Here is a 21,094-nt window from a genome sequence, read left to right as displayed (position 1 = left end):
AGCTTGACTGAATGTGTGTTGACCAACATGTATGCAGCTTCTTGTGCATGATCTCAGCTTGGGACCACTTGATATTATGTTGATGGATCCAAACATGCTCTGCTATTCCCGATTTGGTGGTTTCTCCTCGCTGTGTGTGTTTCTTGTGCTCGGCAATGCGGACTTTCAATGGCCTCTTAGTTTAACCGATGTAGGATAGCATTTTGGTATCTTGGAATCGCAGTCCGCGTTTGGTGGCCTGGTTTTCTTGATAGTGCTACGGACGGTGTTTCTGATGAGGACCTAATTCTTCTTATCTTTTCTGACAATTTTCTGATGTAGGGAAGTACAAGCACTGGTTCTCTTCTTTGCGAGGCTCTTTCTGTCTTTTAGAAAAAGTCTGTTCTACCATTACTTTGGAGTAACCATTTCGTTGAAGATCTTCATGAAAAAAGATCTGCAATGCAATGTTCACTTCAAATCATATCATATTAGACAATGGAAGTCATGAATTAAAAAAATCAAATTTATGAACTTAAAATCATAAAAAAGCCATTCACTTCTTAGTATCCATATACGTAAATTGAAATGAATTGAATGAAATTGAAAGGTATATCGTCAACGGAAAATTGTTTTTGGTAAAGAAAGGTTTTGGCTTTCTACGTCTCCGTCTTTATACAAAAAGTTTGGGAATCTTCCTGAAGTCAGAACCTCTCTTTTTCACATATTGGCTCATTATTATATTACTTTTTTCGATGAGAAATATATAGTGAGACACTTCAAATAAGTTTATCCTTACCATTGTAGATGTGTTTTGGAGACTGAGGCCTGTCCGGATAGCCCATTTCTGCGTCCAAGCATGAAAGTAAAAAAAGAAACATTTAATCACAGTGGATCAGTAGATATTTACACATACAAACACAGTTATATAAATATATACAGGGTGTGATAGAAGTACCTTGAAATATTCCAGTGACGTATTCCTGAGACAATTTTAAGAAAAAAGGTATATATGAACTTGTGTCCGAAAATGCTTAGTTTCTAAGATATAAGGTGTTGGATTTGAATTTTCTTTTTCATTTTATAAAAAAACTTTTCAAAAAGTAAGTTTGACGTGGGAATTCAAAATGTCGTATTGATTTCCATGTAACATCTAAAGGGCGCTGCATTCGATGTAATTATTTATTTTAAATTTCCCTAACTTTTTTGACAGTAAACTTTTGATATTTTTCATATAAAAAACTTTTTATCATATCTTCTCCAAGTAAAGAGGGTACACTTAACACCGCTGAAGGTGATCGTTTTCGAGATATTTACAATTCTTTTTATCGAAGCATATTACTTGGCTCCCTCCTAGGACGCTAAGTGAAGTTGCTAAGAACATTACAGAAACTAAGTATGTGGTGGATCTCGTCGAAATGAACAACTTTGTTTTTTAATACTTTTATCGGAAAATCATTCGTTTTCGAGATAAAAAAACTAAAATTGCAAAAGACTTATGACAGAAACCAACCATGTTTTGAAAAATTTCAACAATTTGTATCTCGAAAACGAATGATTTTTCAATAAACATTTTATGAAAAAAGTTGTTTATTTCGACGATCTATCGTATACTTAGTTTTTATAATGGTCTCAGCAACTTTTATCAGTGCTGTAGGAGGTATTTTAAAAACGATCATCTTCAGAGTTGTTGAGGCAGCGTACCTTTTTCACTTGGAAAAGGTGTGGAAATTAGGTTTTTCTATGAAAAGTACCAGAAGTCAGGGCAATTTGAAATAAATGATGACAGCGTACGCTGCGCACTCTAGATGTAACATGAGAATTAATATAAAATTATGATACCTCATGTCAAAAAACCCCGAGGAGCAAATTTATTTTGTGAAAATAACTTATTTTTTGCAAAAGTGACTTTTAAAGAACGAACAAAAAATTCAATTTCAATATCCTGTATCTCCATTTCTCAAAATTATCTCAGGAATACGTCACTTGCATATTTCAACATATTCAATTCACACCCTGTATATTCGATAGAGTCAGATTGAATGAATAATTCATAGAGAAAAAAGTTCTACTGTCAATTGTTTCAGATAGACACTTATGTTTTACTAACTCATCTGAATAAAAAAAAAGAATTTCAACAATGAACCTCAAAGTTAAACAGTTTGCCTTCAGCTTATTACTCGTGTTAGAGGGATCATGTATGTTTGAGGTCCAATCTTTGGATTAACATTTTAGTAAAAGCTCAAGAATAAATTTGTAATCACTAATTTTTGAAGATTGTAAAATGCTCAATGGAAAACTAATTATTTGTTTAAGGACGAAACATAAGCACTACAGATTAATCCTTGAGGTGCTCTCAGAGCGGTGCCTGTGTGGAAGTAGCGATTCACATTGGATATGAATCGCTGATTGAATCCATTTGGAAAAAGGTTCTCAGGAAGTTTATCCCACATAAACGCAGTTCTCCAGATGAGAGACTTCTTAAACAGTGAAGTTTGCTGTGTACTGAGTTGAACCTCAAAAGGATGAGCAGCAACAGTTCGTCGAGTATTTCTGATATGTACCACTCTTGGAGGAATCAAATGTGCCAAATATCTTGAAGACCTCCCGTGGAAGTTTCTATAGAATAGAGACAAATCTCCAACTTTTCTACGATGTTCAAAGGTATCAAGGTTGAACGTCTCCAATCCAGCAACTTCAGGATATGTTTGGGTGCAGAGCTCCATACATGAGAATAATACTCCAAAGAAGGTCTGATCTGAGTTTCATGAAGCATCAAAAGTTGCTGAGGTGTGTGTAGTCTTCTGGTTCGGAACAGTGTTCCAAACTTTTGAGAAGCAGCCTTTGCAATTCCAGCGACAAGCCTATTCATATTGGTGTCCATTTTAATCTCCATCAAACTCATCAAAGCAGAAAGCGAAATTGTCTGACCTGACATTATTATATCCGGTTCAGAGACATTTATCTTCTTGAAGAAAACCGATGCCTGGGTTTTCGTGGCATTGAATTGAACCTGGTTACTTTCACCCCAATTCGAAATCACTTCTTGATTCTCATGGAGATATGCAACCTCCTACTGCTGGTGAATATGTGCCTCCATAGCCGATATTTTGGAATCCAAATGGAATGACGAGACAAGTGTCTGTCGTCAGCAAAGCAATATATTGAATTATAGTTTTTTTTTTCCAATAAGTTGTTGATAAACAATAAAAAGAGAGTTGGAGACAACATGGATCCTCAGAAAACACCAGCATTGATGGTGAAAGTATTCCATGTTGATTTTTCGAAAAAAGTTCATTAGCTATGAAAAAATATATAATTTTATTTTTCATGAAAGATGAGTGATTACATTCTCTATGTTTTTTGCCTCTTTTATTTTTAACTGCAGTTAGTGCAGTTTGGACATATAAGGATGTGTCATGGATGAAAAGGAAAAATTTCGATCGTTAGTCATGAACCCACAACCACCTAAATTGTATTTGTTGATTAAATTACACAAAGATAACTACCCGATAACACCGGTAGTTTCTTTCGTCATAGCTCCGTTAGTTAAAATATCGGAAAAACTCATTGCAATTATTCAAAACCACAATTTCAAATCAAAATTCAGTTTGAGGAATTCATACCATTTGATCAATGAAATTCAAGATATTACACTCCCGGATAATGCCAAATTGATTTCATTCGATGTAAATAATCTGTTTTCCAGTTTCCCTCCAAATGAAACGATTACTCTGGTGGAGAATCTATTGGACAAAAACTCTATCAATCCGGTATTGAATAATGAAATATTAGACTTGCTAACGGTGTGATTGTCACATAATTACTTCCAATTCAATGAAACGTTTTACTCATCCTGCAAAGGTCTCATAATGGGAAACCCACTTAGTTATATTCTGGCAGAGATTTTGATGGACGATTTGGAAAGAACAATACACAGTAATCCACTGGTAAGAAGTTTCGTGTATTGGTATAGATATGTGGATGATATCCTGGTATGTTTCACGGGAACGAACAGACAGTTGACAAACTTTTTGAAGTTCATCAATTCTCTCCACCCATCTATCACATTCACACTGGAGATGCAACAGGACGAATCTATACACTTTTTGGACTTGACAATAACAAAAGTCAACAACAAACATAATTTTTCAATTTATCGTAAGCCGGCACATACAGATATTATCATTCATAATTCGTCCACTCACCCATATCAGCATAAGGTAGCAGCATGATTAACAGTATGATCCACAGACTGATAAATGTACCCTTGCAGAAGTGTATTTCAATAAAGAACTGAATATAATAAAGCAAGTAGCAGTCAACAATGATAACGATAGCGGTCTGATATATTCTTTATTATCAAAAAATTTATACAGTCAAGCTTTGAAAGAAGTTTACCCAATGCGAAGAGAAGAGGATAAAAGTAACAGAACCTTAACCTACTTAGGCCAACCCGCTACAAATATTTCAGATTTTCTGCACAGCAAAGGTGTAAATACGGCTTTCAAAACCAACAACAACTTGAGCATGCACATTGAAAATAACAAAGATAAAAGTTCAGTTTCAGAAAAATCAGGAGTGTATAAATTATCGTGTGGGTCATGTACGATGTTTCATATAGGTCAAACTGGAAGAACGTTCAAAGCTGGCATAAAGGATCACAAATAAAGTTTTCAGAATGGAAAAATAAATTCCACATATGCCAGTCATTCAATCTCAGAGGGACATGAGTTCAACCAAGAATACAAACCCCTCCATATCCAGAAGGAAGGTTTGAAACTTAACATGTTGGAAAATATGGAAATAGACAAATTCAAAAACTTCCAATATCTCATGAACGATCAAACTGAATTGAATAATTTGCCATTATTGAATCTGTTCATTCGCAGGTAAAAATAGTTAGGTATATTTCCAGGTATACTTTAGAAAAATGTATTGATATTGTTAATAAATTCATACCTAACCTTTTCAGATAGATTTATTATTCAGGCAGACGAATAGGTACTAGGTTAAAGTAATTTGTAATTTAGAAGTAACTCTCAGTTTATGCTTGAAGAAGCTATTGTACAGCGAAACAAGTGTCGCGGGTAAAACCTTTATAGTGAAAATCATCCAATAAACTGTATTGATTAGTTTTTCATTATGAATTTTCATCAAGTGTCGGTATACGTTTGGAAATGTCATTATAGGACGAAACTGCAATAACTTTGTTGATAAAAAAGTGGTAAATAACATAGAAATTTTCATTTCACATTTTAATAATAATCTCCTACCACGTAGGAGATTATTATTGAATACTACTATTATTAAATACTACTATTATTATATACTACATCCATCAATTTATTATTTTGATTTTTGATTCCACCGGTGTGATGAGAATTTATGGGATTGATTACATGGTGAATTATTATTCAGAAAAGACATGTATGAAACAATGGTTGCAATGATTGCCAGAAGACGAAACGTTGTATAGTAAACATGAACATGAAACCGTATAGCTAAAAAAAGGTCAATGAGTAGGGTGCTAATGCCGACTGAACGCCTCCCCCCACCCCTTTTGACCTTGAGACGTCACACGACCTTGAATGACGTCACCTAACCTTGAACGTCGTACACGTAGTATGAGCTTGAATGCGGTGTTTGACCTTGAGTGTGGGGTTTGACCTTGACGTTCGACACTTCGACTACCTTGAGCTTGCTCCATGGCATTGAATGTTGACCTTGAAAGAAATCGTGACGTGTACAGAATATAACCTTGAACAGTGGGCGTTCGGCGTTGTCCCCTCCCTTGTTGGTAATTCCTATATAAGTTCAGAATATCGTATGACCTCACCTAACCTTGAACGTCGTACACATAGTATGAGATTGAATGCGGTGTTTGACCTTGAGTGTGGGGTTTGACCTTGACGTTCGACACTTCGACTACCTTGAGCTTGCTCTGTGGCATTGCATGTTGACCTTGAATGAAATCGTGACGTGCACAGAATATAACCTTGAACAGTGGGGTTCGGCGTTGCCCCCTCCCTTGTTGGTAATTCCTATATAAGTTCAGAATATCATGCTTCCACATTCAGTTTAGACACTCTAAAATACCCAAATAGGTAAACAGAAGTATTTGTCGAATTCCAAAGTGAAGACAACGAGTATCAACCCATCCGAGAGGGCGTTTTCGTCAGTGAGGTGAATATATATTTTATTTTAATTAACCGTAATTTCACTATATTTATGAATATGGATAATTTGAAATTTGACATTGAAAAAATTAATTTTTCTATAATTCAACAAAGTGAAGCTTTAGAGCAGAAACCTATAAACGCTCTGGTTATTGATAAAGAATATAAAATAGAAAAAATGTCAATGTATTCCACACGATATGGTAAATCAATTCAAGTAGTTTTATTGGATGAGGAAAGTGATACTCCTTTTAAAGCATGGCTTCCAAAACGTGTCACAGAGCAATTACCAGAAGACTTCATTCGTGAAGTGAATTCATCCAAAGCCAAATTCACACTTACTTATATGGGTCAAAGTTCGCAGGATTATCCTGGTGCTAAAACCCGATCATTGATGAAATTCAATGTTTTAGATTGAACATTTTGAAATTATGATTTTTTTTTGTAAATAGTGAAAATATGGTAGATTAATATAAAATATGTATCAACTTGGTCACTTCATAGACATAGTCAGATTTCAAGTGAGTATTTTTTTTTATATTATTTGCAAACTAATGAATGCCATTTATGAATTTTCAGAACTCACCATTCTATAAATATGTGGATGCAATATTCAGCCCAAGAGTGGCCGGAAGCAGTGGATTTGGATTCCGCCATAAGAAAAATGGCTTGGGAGATGGCTGATCTGAGTTTTGATGCTCTACATTCATCAAATTATGATTTGAGTGTATGTTACGATGCTGAAGAGGTGCGAAAACTTTTGGAGCTTAGTGAGAAGTATGAACTCGGTGTGGCATTGTGTCATAAATATTCATATGGGAGTAGAAATTTGGATGAGTTCTGTGAGTTAATAATTGAAGCAGACTTGAAACATTTTCTTCAAGACATATGCACCTACCTACCGCAAAATATCATAGAGAAATATCAATTGGAACCACAGAGTCCCAACCCGCAACTGGAAGAAGCGATAAATGATGGTGTTGTAAATATTTGAAATCTGTTGTATATGTTTGTGAATAAAATAATGTTTCAATCCATATTTGTTTGTATCTAATTGTTTGGTGAATAAAAGATATAACATAATTATTGAGTGTTTTATTATTCATCAATATCGAATATTTCATAGCATATTACATGTCAATCTTATTACAATCCAGTTTGAACAGAGCCATTAAGAGCATTATATGATAGAACAGCATCGTGGAGGATGAGTGCATATACTTTGGTGTTTGCTGGAAACTTCACCTTGCGTGTTTCGAATTCTATTTTGATGTCGACAGTGGATGACTTCATAGCTTCGGGTTGATGGGAGCAGTCGATAATGAATAGTGGGTTGTTGCGAAAGCTACCAATATCCATCATCGGTTCACTCATAGTTTTATAATAGTAGCTACGTTGGAAGTTTTCATATGCATAGTAAGCTGATGAATCTAACTTCTTGTCGAAATCCAGATTCCAACGCTCATATGGGTATACTTCAGAGTTCAGAGATAGTCGAATATTATTAATATTCACATGTGTGAATTTCGTTACATCTTTTGACATATTTTCGGATTGGTCGGTGTTTTGAAAGCCGATGATGATATATCGTGGTCTTTCGAGGCTGCTGGTTGTCTTCACCGCCCATATATCCGAGGATGTATCACGAAGTGTGGGTAATTCATAAAGGTCCCACATACGATAAGCCACCTTCACTTTAGCATTATTACCATTTTTATTTATGCGATTCAATAGTTTCAGTTTCTGTCGATCTTCCGGCACAATGTGCCTGATTCACCATTCTATTTTATTGATTTCCAAATCTGCATCGACTTCCCCAATGAATGAATTTTTGAATGAGCGAGCTATAATCAAAATGAGCTCCTGCTTCACATTCATTATCCCCTTATTGTAATCTTCAGCAAAACCCATGAGATACTTCAAGGGTAATTTACCACTAAATACATTGCTAACGGGATCGAATATATCTTGTTTATTCACATCGAGTCCCCATCCTATCGGTAGTAGCGAATTTGCATGCGTTTTTCCAAATGATATCATCGTTTTCATTGTGGTAGTTATGCCAGGTTTTCGAACAACAACCACTTGCTCACCACCCATTTCATAGCGAATTTCGTCGAAGAGAAAGGCGAGAGCATTATTGGATAGGTAGCACCGCTTTGTGGCATCAGATGGTGTGAACTTCCCCTCGATATAAATGTAACTATCTGCAATATCGAGTATGAGATCTTGATAATTGATTGGAATTCGTATTTCATCTGAATTTTTGTAATATGGTGAACCATACGGCTTATATGTATGCTCATGAAGGCTGATGAGGGAATGGTCGAACATGGGCTCCTCGAACACTTCCAATTTATCACTTGTGGTGATTGTCGCCATGTTATTACTATTTTTTATATCGCACCTTCAAGCCAATAGATTTGAGAAAGTTCAGGCTACTAGCACTTATTCTATATCTTGACCGTTTGGCAGATATACGTGGAATGAATCGACTGCTGGATTTTCGCTTCTTTAAATGCACATGATCATAACCTCCACCAAATACATTATGCTGACTCAACTGCTGCCGCTGCGGCAATCGCTGACTATTGAAGCACAACCCCATTTTTAGAAACGATAATCGCAGAATTTATAGTTCCATCAATGAATATCACCTGCTCAGCGTTAGGAAGTAACAAATACTGAGTAACAATTTGATCAACTTCAGCTTTATATTGACTTTTTTCACAGATGATCATCGCTCACCATCGTTTTTGCTCGATCGTTTGAATGCTTATCGAGGGTTGTTTTTTCAAATCAGATTGCAGCGATTTGATATCCTTATCCATATGCTCATACTTTTTTACAAATTCTACTAATTTCAGTCCAAGCGTAATGAGATCTTCCCTCACTGATACGGAATATTTTTCTACTCCATCTAATTTCAAATTAATTTTGTCAATATCAGTATCTAATTCTCCTCTCATCTTTGAGATGTAAAAACCGACATATCCTCGATTAACACAATCCGTACTCTCTTCAGGCTCTGCTATATTTTTCAAACGTTTATTTTCCATATCAAAGTTTCCATCGGTTGTTAATTTGAAACCAACTCCAGGCTGCCCACGCAAAACAGTATTTGAAACTGCCTTACTTCTGCGACCAAACTTATCGATGCTTCCTTTACTCATTTTCTTTATGATACACTAATGACAGTCATCGATGTTCTGAATCAACGTATGAGAAACGATGATTGTTACTAATGACTGTCGTCGATGTTGTGAATAAATATATGAGAAATGATGATTATTATAGCTTTATCAATTCCAATTTGACTATTATTTTTTCACCATTGAAATTGATCAGATTACCATTATCATCCAATATGCGAAGAGTGATATTGTCGAGGTACTGACGACCACCAGGTCGGATTGGCATATAAATAATATTTTGTGGCTCCTTGGTGAGTTTGTAACCGGGCTCTACATCAATATCAAATTCAAAGATGCTATGGATTTCATCGCCATTCGAATATGCTCCAGCTGTGACATTACAATCCACACGAATAATCCTCACCTTATTGATATTCACGGGCAATGTTGATTCATGTATTTCACCACAATTGAAAACATTGTCATCGAATCCTAGAAGTTCAGCAATGCTGTTTTCATGTTTGAGATGAATGTAATATTTCGATCGCATTTCACATTTCAGAGTGTTGTTGTTTGCACGTAGGAGAAATACTTCGTCGATATTTTCTTCAATTCCATTTTCTAGTTGCACTTCTTTGGATTTCATGAATCTTTGAATCACCTTATTAATTTCATCAATTTCATATGCCCCAGGTGGAATTTTTATAATAGTGGGGGGTGAGATAATTGTCTTCGAATAGCCGATAACATTATTCTTAGCATCTACATTGAATATGGAATTGTAGGAGTAGAAACCATGTAATCCCAGACCATAATTACTATTGGTATCCAATTCGATGGGTGGGTAGAAGTTGGCACTCAACTCGCTAGAGTATCCCGACAATGAAAACGTGCGTGACATGACTGACGAATTTTCGATGATTCATGTCTTTTTATTGCTGACAGCAGAAATTGTGGACCAATCGTCGCTTTTTCGGTGGTCTATCCATATCATTATGTGTGACTACATTTACATCATTCACTTTACAATAACAACAAAAAATTTTTCTTGTAGGTGGACCATCATTCATATCGGAATTACTACTGCTACCGCTGGAATCATTGTAATGCTCTTGACAGTACTGATACTTCAAGACATCAATATCATTTTGTAGGTTTTGTGGTAACTTATCCCATACAGATGCAATTTCATGTGATGCACACCCAATCAACACCTCTTTCGGCATATCAGCGAGTTGTTCTTTACTCATTTTTTGTAAAGTGCGTACTCTGGAATATGCGATCAATGAATGACTCATCCTCTTGATACTCTCCCTATCCTGTACTGGTGTTAACTCCATGTCTTGTTCTGAAGAAACTTCAAACACAAATAGCCACACCATACTGTGTTGAATCGTTGTTCACGCTTATAGTTATATGTGATAGTATTGATAGGATTCGAACCCATATAAAATAGTGAATCAGTTCTTTGGGAGGGGGTAAATCGCCAAAACTATCAAAATATTTTATCGAAGTTCCCCTTTTTCTATATGCTACCCAATGTGTCCCTTGACCATGTCGACTATCCAAATTTACTATGGCAGATTCATATCGGAGTGGTCCTGATTTTGGTAAATCGTCACGCATATATACCCCCCGAAAATATGGAATCGTCATTTTCTTAGCGTAATAGTTGAGGTCGATATTGGAGAGAGCTCTTTTAGGTAGCAAATTTATGAGTTTTTTGAATTTTGAGGTTTCAAATAGACTCCTAATCCTTTGCGGTAAGGCTTCAAGTAGATACCACTTCCTTGTTTACCTATAGCAATTGCCTCCATGTGTTTATTATGGCGATTTGTCTCACTCAACTGCTCCCTACTCGCTTTTGCTGCTTGAACTGCTTTCGTTATACCAGCAGTAGCACCGGCTAAACTACCTAGTGCTGATAAACCAGCAAAAATTGGAATGAGTGGTAGTATTCCACCAATTTTAGGAATCGGTATGATTCGCGGTGTGCGAATTTTCTTTTTCCCACCTGCAGCCCTCATATATTTGCGTGCTGCTTTGAGTGCAATTTCAGCTGCTCTTTTAGAATTTTTGACAACAAATTCACTTCCACCCGCTTTGTGTAGAACATCACGCACTTTCTGAACGATCCCAGAACCAAAAGCTATCACCTTAGAAGCTTTCAATATTTTTTTAACTTTTTTTTTCTTAATAGAACGCTTTTTCTTCGGAATGTGTGACTGCTTGGGAGATGAGTCACAACCCATACCAAATCGGCGTTTCCCTTTCATTATATTCGTAACTAGCCAAGCAGCTCCTTTTTCTCCAATAGTAGCGTCTTTTGCTTTGACACGATTCCAAGCACTTTCTGCAAGCTCCTTATCCGCTATGTGTCTAGCTGCAAGATTATCGGGGTTCTGTGAATATGCAATATCGTGTTTTTTGCATGCAAAATCCAGCTGATTGACACCCGAATCACCTCTCAACAATCTTTTCTGCAATTTGGTGCCCGGACCGCAATACTGATAGCCAGGTAAGTGTAATTCAAATGGTAGATTATTGATGAGGGAATTGATCAATCCTCTACCAGTTTTATTTGAATGCAATTCAGTAGATCTGCATCGACTCATAACCCCTATTTAAATAAAGGAATCGATGTGGAACCCTGCTTATATAGTCTCCAACTGTCATACAATGCGCATATTGAAGCAGAAGCAGCAATTTTCCATCGATAATTTCGATGAAAAAGTGGGTGGTGGATCGGGAAGCGGTGTCAAACAACGTCACGGATCTTTACTTCCACTTTCTATTCGCGGCCTGATTATTGGACCTTCTAACTGTGGCAAGACAAATGTTATGATTTCTTTGCTAACGCATCCTCTAGGATTACGATTCGCAAATGTTTATCTTTATTCAAAGTCTCTTTATCAACCTAAATACGAGTATTTACGTGAAGTATTATCTCCAATCGAAGGGTTGGGTTTTTACACTTTTGCCAATAATGCAGGTGAAATAGTAGAGCCTTCAGACGCCAAACCTGATTCGATATTCATTTTTGATGATGTTATGTGCGAGAAACAGGATGTTATACGATCATATTTCAGTATGGGTCGTCATAAAAATGTGGATTGTTTCTATTTAGCCCAAACATATTCACGAGTTCCGAAGCAATTGATACGAGATAATGCAAATTTTATCGTAATGTTCAAACAAGATGATATGAATCTCAATCATATTTTTTCCGACCATGTATCACCAGATGTAACATATAAGCAATTTCAAGATATGTGTGCGAGATGTTGGGAAGATAAATATGGATTTTTAGTAATTGATAAGGATCGAGAAGTGGTAAATGGACGTTATCGAAAAGGATTCGACGCTTTCATATATCCTTGACGTTCTTGAAGAATTGAATCACTTGAGTGCTAGATAGTGGAGATAACACTTCATTATACAAATTCTTGGAGTGAATTATGGAGGGAAAAAATGATGATGAAATATGTTTAAAAAGAAAGTTAATTGAAGCAACGGATGCCGTTCGGAAGAAATTCAATTATATCAAAAGTAGTCGTCTAGGTGGTCAATCAGCACTCGAGAGGATCTATGAGCCAATAATAACACCTTTGAAAGTAATATCTGCCAATACTGAAGGAGCATCTCAAATGAATCAAGTGATGCAGAAAACAAAGCCTGCTACACCATTAACAGCCAAAACTATAATTGAAAGTGAGTGGAAACCGAAATTTGAAGGGGCTTCCTCGAAGGATCTTCAAACCTCTCAATTGACAACTTTAGATTCACAATCACCTAATGTATTCGATGATGGTGATGAAGTACAAAAGCATATAAAAAAGTTACTATCAGGAAATCCCTCTTACGATACAGTCTTTGGAGTACACATGAACACTGAAACGGGAAATTTACAAATGGGAGTAGCTGATGTGGAATTTATCGATGAGAAAATTGTGTTTATGAAAAATGGTAAAACTATTGGCTCTTATCAGGGCACTCCAAAACTATATAACTTGATATTCATGAAAGTACCATCGAGAAATATCCCCTCTTCCGATATGACCACATATGGTGATATACTCAAATTAACAAAGGCTGCATATAAATACAATGAGAGGAAACAAGGTCTTCTATCGAATAATTGGAAGAAATATAGAGAAATAATCCTACCATTATTATCCAATGGAAACCCTAGTAGAGAAGGTGCTGGCATGATCAAAATACCCACCCAGAAAAAATATATCAGAAATAAGCATACAGATTATGTTTATTGGAATGAACTCGAAGAATTGATTGATCGCCTTCGACTACTTTGGAGTTCACGACTGGCTGGACATACCGGACATGATAATGAAATATTAGCCATAATTGAGGAATTACGTGAAGAAGGATTAGTCTATTGACCGCAATATCATGAACATGATGTGTGAAACTGGCTCAGTCGATCACAAACGATCTAACTATGCATACCACAATTGATAAATTTGGTCGTAGAAGAGGTGGTGTTAGTAAACCAATAGTTGGAAGATCTGGTGTTGGATTCATTCTCACACCAAATGGTGATTATGATATTCAGAATAAGCGGTTTCAAAATGTTGGTGAACCTGTAGACAGTAAAGATTCTGTTACTAAAGGATATGTTGACGATCACATTAGAAAAGTCAATGAGACAACTCTGAAGTATTTCCAAGAATTCATTGCATCAACGCTACGTAACATCGGAAAACATATTGATTCAAAACATAATGAGGTGCAAATAATCATTGACAAAAATGCACTCATCACTTCTGCATTAGCTGATCAATTGAGTAATGTGGAAAAGCGAACTGACGTAATAGCTAAGTTGGTTGATACTTTTACTGAGCGAGTCATTGAAGTTTAATAGTCAATCGTTACACTTGCACCTGAACAGTAGAAAAGTGATTCCTCAATTTTATCATCTTGAAGAAGTCTTAGAGCAGTAATATGAGTAATGCAAAATGGCAGGTTGTGAAAGAAATACACAAGCCGGCGCGTCGAAATTTCCCCCGTCGGAAGACAATAATAAAGGGTTTTTCTGACTTGTGGCAGATGGATTTGATGGAAATGCAACCATATTCTAAAGAAAATGAGGGATGTAGGTACATCCTTATAGTTATCAACTGTTATTCAAAGTTTGTATGGTCAAGGCCGTTGAAGAATAAAACTGGTGATTCAGTTACTGCAGCTATGGCAAGCGTGTTGAAAGATGCTAAATATACTCCAAAAAATTTACAATCTGATCATGGTACTGAGTTCTATAATTCGAAATTCTCATCGTTAATGAAGAAACACAACATCAATCATTACTCAACATTCAGCACAAAAAAAGCTGCAATTGCAGAACGAGTAATCAGAACATTGAAGAGTTGGCTTTATAAGGAGTTTTCACTTCAAGGTCATTACAAGTGGTTGAACATTCTTCCTAGAATTACTCGTCAGTATAACAACAAAGTTCATCGTACGATTGGTATGAAACCTGCAGATGTGAAACAGTCTACTAAATTGTCAATGTATGCCGAATCTAAGAGTCCACATGTGAAACGTAAAAAAAATACGTTTAAAATTGGGGATAGTGTTCGAATCAGCAAATATAAAAATGCATTCGATAAAGGTTATACAGCAAATTTTACAGCTGAAATATTCAAAGTTGTGAAAGTTAATAATACAGAACCTATAACTTATGCATTAGAAGATGTGAATGGGCAACCAATCAAAGGCTGTTTTTATGGGCTGGAGTTGAATAAAACGAAAGATCCCAATACGTATTTGGTGGAGCGAGTTTTAAAAAGAAAAGGACATCGCCTCTATGTAAAGTGGCTGGGGTTCTCTGAAGATCACAACTCATGGATCGATGAAAATTCTTTAGTGTAATGACATTATCATGATTGTACTCAATATTAGATAAAAAATAAAAAAATAGTGTATTAAAATTGTTTTATTTATTAAAAACTAAATAGAATAATAACCTTAGAAATGATGCAAGTAATATGTAAACTATTGGTTTTATTTTTCATAAATTCAACATATTGAAATCACTTCAAGATGTGTATGTTAGCATAAGATTTCCATGAATCCTCCGTCTCTCTATCCGCTCTTCATGGGTTAGACACCAGCACTCTCGAAAGTGGACATCTCTGTTGGGGTGAAATTGGCCGACATTCTCACACAATTGCCAATCATTTCTACAAGCACTGCATAAATTGTTCCAACAATCCACACTATATTCACCACATTGTAGACATCGCTGGACTAATGTATCGCAAGTCGCTACACAATTTATGCATATATTCCTTGAAATGCCCATATTATTACACATAATCTCTTTCGAACATTCTCTGCACTGCTGGCGGTAGTCACTTACTTCTAGAGTTGAACCATTTATCCTCTTCCGAAGTGGGTCTGGATTCCTTGCCACAACACATCTACGACACAGGCCGGTACATGGGTTGATATATGTTTCAGGCCAATACCCATGGCAGTTGTAACACACTATATGTTTGCCAATTTTGATTGGAAAGCCGCGTATTGTCGGTTTTGTATCCCACTCTTTAGGGAAAGACATATTCACTGATAGATGTACAAATATTCAATCGATGAATTTAACTACACTCTCACGCTCCCATGTTTCCCTCTTATAAACAGGTACCGTGAAGAGTGGGGTAGAGTGGAGGGAGCTACCACCACCACTGTCAAAAATCATATAAAAATCGGTGAGTGATTGTAAACTTCAGTCAGTATTCAAGTATCACCACAAGAATACATTAATATGTCTGCCCAGAGAGCTGCTGTGTTAGCATTATTATCTCAGAGAGATATTAATAACCATGAGCTGGTGGAAGAGTTTGAAGACGTTGGACAGATAGTGGGTGTTGACGAAGAAAATGATGGTGGAGATATGCAGTATGAGGTGAATGAGCAAGGTGCAGAAGGTGGCTTAAATATCGAAGACGATGAGGCAATTGAGCAAGGTGTTGGGGATTTAGACATTGATGATGATGAAGAAGGTCTTGTTGAAGAAGAAGATGAAGGTATCGCAACAGATTCGACTCACGAGACTGACGACAGCGGAGTAGTTATTGGCAATGTTGAGTGGTTGAATATCACTGAGACATTGGATGATCCGTTAGATTTGTATTGTGTAACGGATAGCCATGTCAGGATCAAAACGATTGACGGTGAAATAGAGAAGTTGTGTTGGTGTTGCTTCCGCTTTTATTCTGTGCGGAATAACAATGGAGGGTATTATGAGCACGTCGACATTCATTACACCGCCCGCTTCATGGAGATGGGGCAAACATGGTGTAAAGCATGTGATAGGCCTTTGACCAACTTTAGGAGAATAGCCGTCTGTATCATATGTAACAACACCCCACCTCTGGAGATGTAACCGTGGACCTTCGGGTCAACAAAAAAAAACAGCCCTTTTCAGGGCTACATTATTTAAACAAAGAGTAGATATCTCATAATGAGATTGCAACAACACCCCATCTGCGGAGCAGTTACCGTGGACTTTCGGGTCAACAAAAATACAGCTCTTTTCAGAGCTACAAACAAAGTGTAGATATCTAATAATAAGATTGATCACTCAGTCAAAGAAATAGAATATTTTGAGTGTCACATAATCATACGAAGAGTAGTTTGTAATATATGGATATACCTCTAAAATGTACATCCATATACATATGAGGTATGCACAAATGTGTTATAGAATATGTAAGTTCTCTGAATATCTTATCTTTGTAAAATAAATCACATTGAAAAATGATTGTTTAAGCGTCCGAGTGGATTTGAATCTGTTTGATAACATACTAGCTCTCTCTTATCTGAACAATTGCAGAATTCATGTCAAGATTTGGAAATATAATTTTCATAAGACAATATTTCAAATTCGAGGGGTGTTTATTCAGAGTAGTCAATAAGAGTAATTGGTATTGTAATTCAGAATATTTATTTCAAAGGTGGAAAGGAGAGAGGGAGGTAGACACTGCCCCAACCACGCAGTGTCTCGTGTACACCAACCAAACAAAATGTGTACTCCGAGGAAGGATAAAGGATGGGTGAAATAGGGAAAAAAATAGGGAAAAAAAAGGAAAGGATTACAAGTCGTCGTCGTCGTCGCTGTCATCGGGTCGGGGGAAGTACTGCCACATCACCGAACCCTCAGAAAACGCCATTTCCTCCGCAAATGCGTCGTCGTCCCAGAGATCGTCATCATCATCATCCGAGCTGCAAGAGTCTTCGGAGTGGTCTTCGGTACTGGTCACATGCAGTACCTGGACCGAAGATGTGGAAGGGTGATGAGGCGTGGTGGTTGAATCGGCCTCCATATCTGGATTCTCCATATCGGAATCCTCCAACTGAAGATCCGGGAGTGGCGCTGTAGGTTCTTCCGCCTGGGGTCCGGTCGTGGAATCGGCTTCCTGGTATGTTGACATGCTGACGATAGCTACTCAACTGAAGATTACATTGAGGAACTCCTACATTTATACTCTTGCACAGGAGGGGGTATAGTGGGAGGCGGAGTAGGGGGGGAGGTGGGGGTCGCAAAAAACGCGCCCCGGATGCAAGTGGTGGATGTTGAGCGCCCCAGGCCGCGAAGCGGCCTGCTGAGCGATCGCTTCACGATCGCGAAGCGATCGCTTCGCGATCGCCTATACAACCTTTCCCTTCGTTACTTATCCGAATATACATTGCTTGAAATTTCTTTATGATACGAATTTTTATCAACATTATTGAAATAATGTTCCAAAGATATTCAAAGATAATGATTAACTGTTTCCATTTTCTAATTAGTTCATTTTATAGCGAAACAACTAACGTTTCACCGCAAGGGTGTACCGATATAGCCCTATTTTTTTCACTACTACCAAATAGAGTGGTTAGGTTGAATGCTGCCCCATCCACGCAGCATTCCGTGTGCACCAACCAGGTACTATGTGCACTCCGAGGAAAACCTAACCTAACCTACCTGATCATCATCATCATCATCTATAATGATGATGTCAGGTTCGGGAGAATCAACCACCACGATGATATTTGGTGGAGCGATTTGATGATCTTCGAGCCACAGTTGATCCACAAGTTCTGGGCTGGCAAATTCATCATGTTCAAATTCATCTTCGTCTGAGGTTACATCTTGTTCTTCATTCAGCTCTATTGTTGTATCTGAATACCCATCGAATTCATCATCGGGAGATGTTGAATCAACTACAGCAACTTGAATGTCACCATAGGACCAATTCTCTGGTGGGGCAAAATGAGGTTCACTGGTGGAATCAGCTTCCCGAATAATTGGTGTTGCTTGATTCATGATGAACGAACAAGTTGAAGAATATTGAGAATACAATCTTATTTATATGATTTGAAGAAAGTGGGGTAGAGTAAGGGAGGGGGAATATGTGAAAAATAAAGACCCACTAGGTTATTTATTCAAGTATTGATGTGAGAATTGGGGAATAAATCCAATATAATATTCATTAGATTCATGATTTCATTTTTACACATTCACATAAATGAAATTTGTTTGAATAATGTTGAGAGAAGTAATGATGAGAGAAGTGTCAAAAGTTTTGGAATTATACTCAGAGCATTACTAGAATCACTTTTATTTATTCTCTAGAAAAAATAACTATTTTACAATTCACACACTTTCAAATGATGGAAATTCTATACAATTATTCTATTTAACTAATTTTATTCTATATACTACATGTGACTAGAAAATGACTAGAATGAAGGAATAAATACTGCCCCAACCACGCAGTATTTTGTGTGCAACAACCAAAATAGATATGCACTCCAATATTCCTTATTTTATTTTTTCATTCATAACATTCATAACCTTAAAATTAACATGCAAGTTTTCATTATATTCCTAAAATTACAATTTTTTTATTCTAAACATACATCTAACTTAAACTAAACAAAAATATATTTACAAAAGGGGTTAGGTATTAAGGAACCCCTGGCACATGGCATCCCATTCCTGAACAAGAGGTCCATATTTTTGGATGTAAGCCAAACTCTTTCCTTGTTGCGAATCTTCTTCTTGAAGTTTCGCCCTAAGCATAGAGAGTCGCTTCTCTAATTCCAGTTTCTGGGCCTCGATGGTGGAAATATCCGCCATCAAGGCCCTTTTTCTGGAATCAGAACCATCCACAACCTTCTTTTCCCTCAAATATCTCTTTTTCACAGACTGTGCATAGGTAATAGACTCTTTGAGTTTATTACCCTCTACCACAGTCTGTGAAAGGACATTTTCCGGGCCAACCTCTTGTTCGGAATGCTCAACACGTACCTGGGGGGTGACTGGAGGGGGTGACGCATTCCGATGGACCTGGGGGGTGACTGGAGGGGGTGACGCATCCCGATGGACCTGGGCGACGACTTCCACCAAGTTCTGCACCTCCATCACTGGAAGGGGTGCTGTAGGCCAACCACCGTAAGGTGAGTTCTTTTCACACTTTTTGCGAAAAGCACTCAACTTACCACCCCTCCCACCTTTGGCTTTGGATACCTTCACAGGTGCGGACTTCTTCACAGGTGCGGACTTCTTCACAGGTGCGGACTTCTTCATCTTCTTGGCCCTCTTCACCGGTTTCTCGAACTCATCCCCTGAATCGATGGGGGATAATGGTTCGATGGGCGATAAGAAGCTTTGAAGATGCGATAAATCCGCCAGAGACTCGTCCAGGTCCGGGTTGTAGACATTCAGTAAATCTTCAATTTGGGGTGCTGACGAAGAAGTTGGTCCACTGAATGTCGACAAAGTTGGTGGGGGGTCAATCTCCTCCTCCTCGGGGGTTGGTTTGAAGTCCTCGAAAAAGAACTTCAAGTCAGGAGCCGCCACTTCCTGGGTGGAAGTCATCCCCGGTGGTGGAATGGGAGCCGCCACTTCCTGGGTGGAAGTCATCCCCGGTGGTGGAATGGGAGCTGCAGCTGGTGTTGCAGCTGGTGGTTGTACCATGATGTCCTGTAGGACAACCACCCTCCTCCGCTCTACATCCTCCAACTGTCTCTCACTGAGAGTGGTAATCGGGGTCATCAGAGCATTCCTCAGAAAAGACATGATTCTAGAAAGAGAAAATGAAAATATTAGACAATATAATATAAATAGTATGGAAGTGTGTACTTACATCAAGCTGCTTGGAATTTTCAACTAAGTTGGCTGGCAGGTATCTCAGGTTGGCTGCTTCTTTCGAAGGAAGACTGCAATCGAATGATGAACTGTGGCCTCCTCCTCATGTTTTATAGCCGTATGCTCCCTACCACTTCGGGTGGGAATGGGAGTGGGGGTGGAAGTGGGGTAGGATAATTCGTTTGAAATATTCGACAAGTATGAATTTTACAATTTGTTGAACAAACCAGGTAATGAGTGAAAAAATTCAATTACTCGATTGCTCTTCCAATAAGGCAATGAGTAAATTTAATTTCTTGTCACTTATACTGTTTTCATCTTTCAGTACATTCAAAAGAATTCTTAAATTTTGTTCGGAACTTGTCTGATAGAATTCAATATCGTTGTGGCCCCAAGGTAATGTCTTGGTGGTATTAGGAATGATGAATCGCTTATCATCATTATGTGATAGCGCGACTTTATTGCACATCAACGTGTAAATATCATGTAAATCACTCCTGAATACATTCATCTTTCTAAATATTATACCGCCTGTTTCAACAATCCTAATGTAATCTTCAATTGAAATTTGATTTTTTATAACGGATTTTTTAATACCTTTTGCTTTCTTTATTTCATCAGACACACTTTGTACATGATATGCTTTC

The 21,094-nt window shown here is 37.4% G+C and overlaps 1 protein-coding gene across 1 annotated transcript in view; it reads right to left on the bottom strand.

Annotated features, from left to right (window-relative positions):
- Positions 1-21,094, bottom strand: part of LOC111506190 (limbic system-associated membrane protein) — a 1,118,878-nt gene that overhangs the window by 19,589 nt on the left and 1,078,195 nt on the right. The window contains exon 10 of the mRNA XM_074171774.1: positions 779-826. Coding sequence (XP_074027875.1) covers positions 779-826 — 48 coding nt within the window. The remainder of the gene's footprint in view (positions 1-778; positions 827-21,094) is intronic.

Source organism: Leptinotarsa decemlineata, unplaced genomic scaffold (genome assembly GCF_025532065.1).
Source record: "Leptinotarsa decemlineata unplaced genomic scaffold, Ldec_3_MD MMD2_tig00000035_RagTag_RagTag, whole genome shotgun sequence".
NCBI classification, from domain to species: domain Eukaryota; kingdom Metazoa; phylum Arthropoda; class Insecta; order Coleoptera; family Chrysomelidae; genus Leptinotarsa; species Leptinotarsa decemlineata.
The sequence above is the reverse complement of the archived record's forward strand: the minus strand, read 5'-3'. Positions and strand labels throughout refer to the sequence as shown.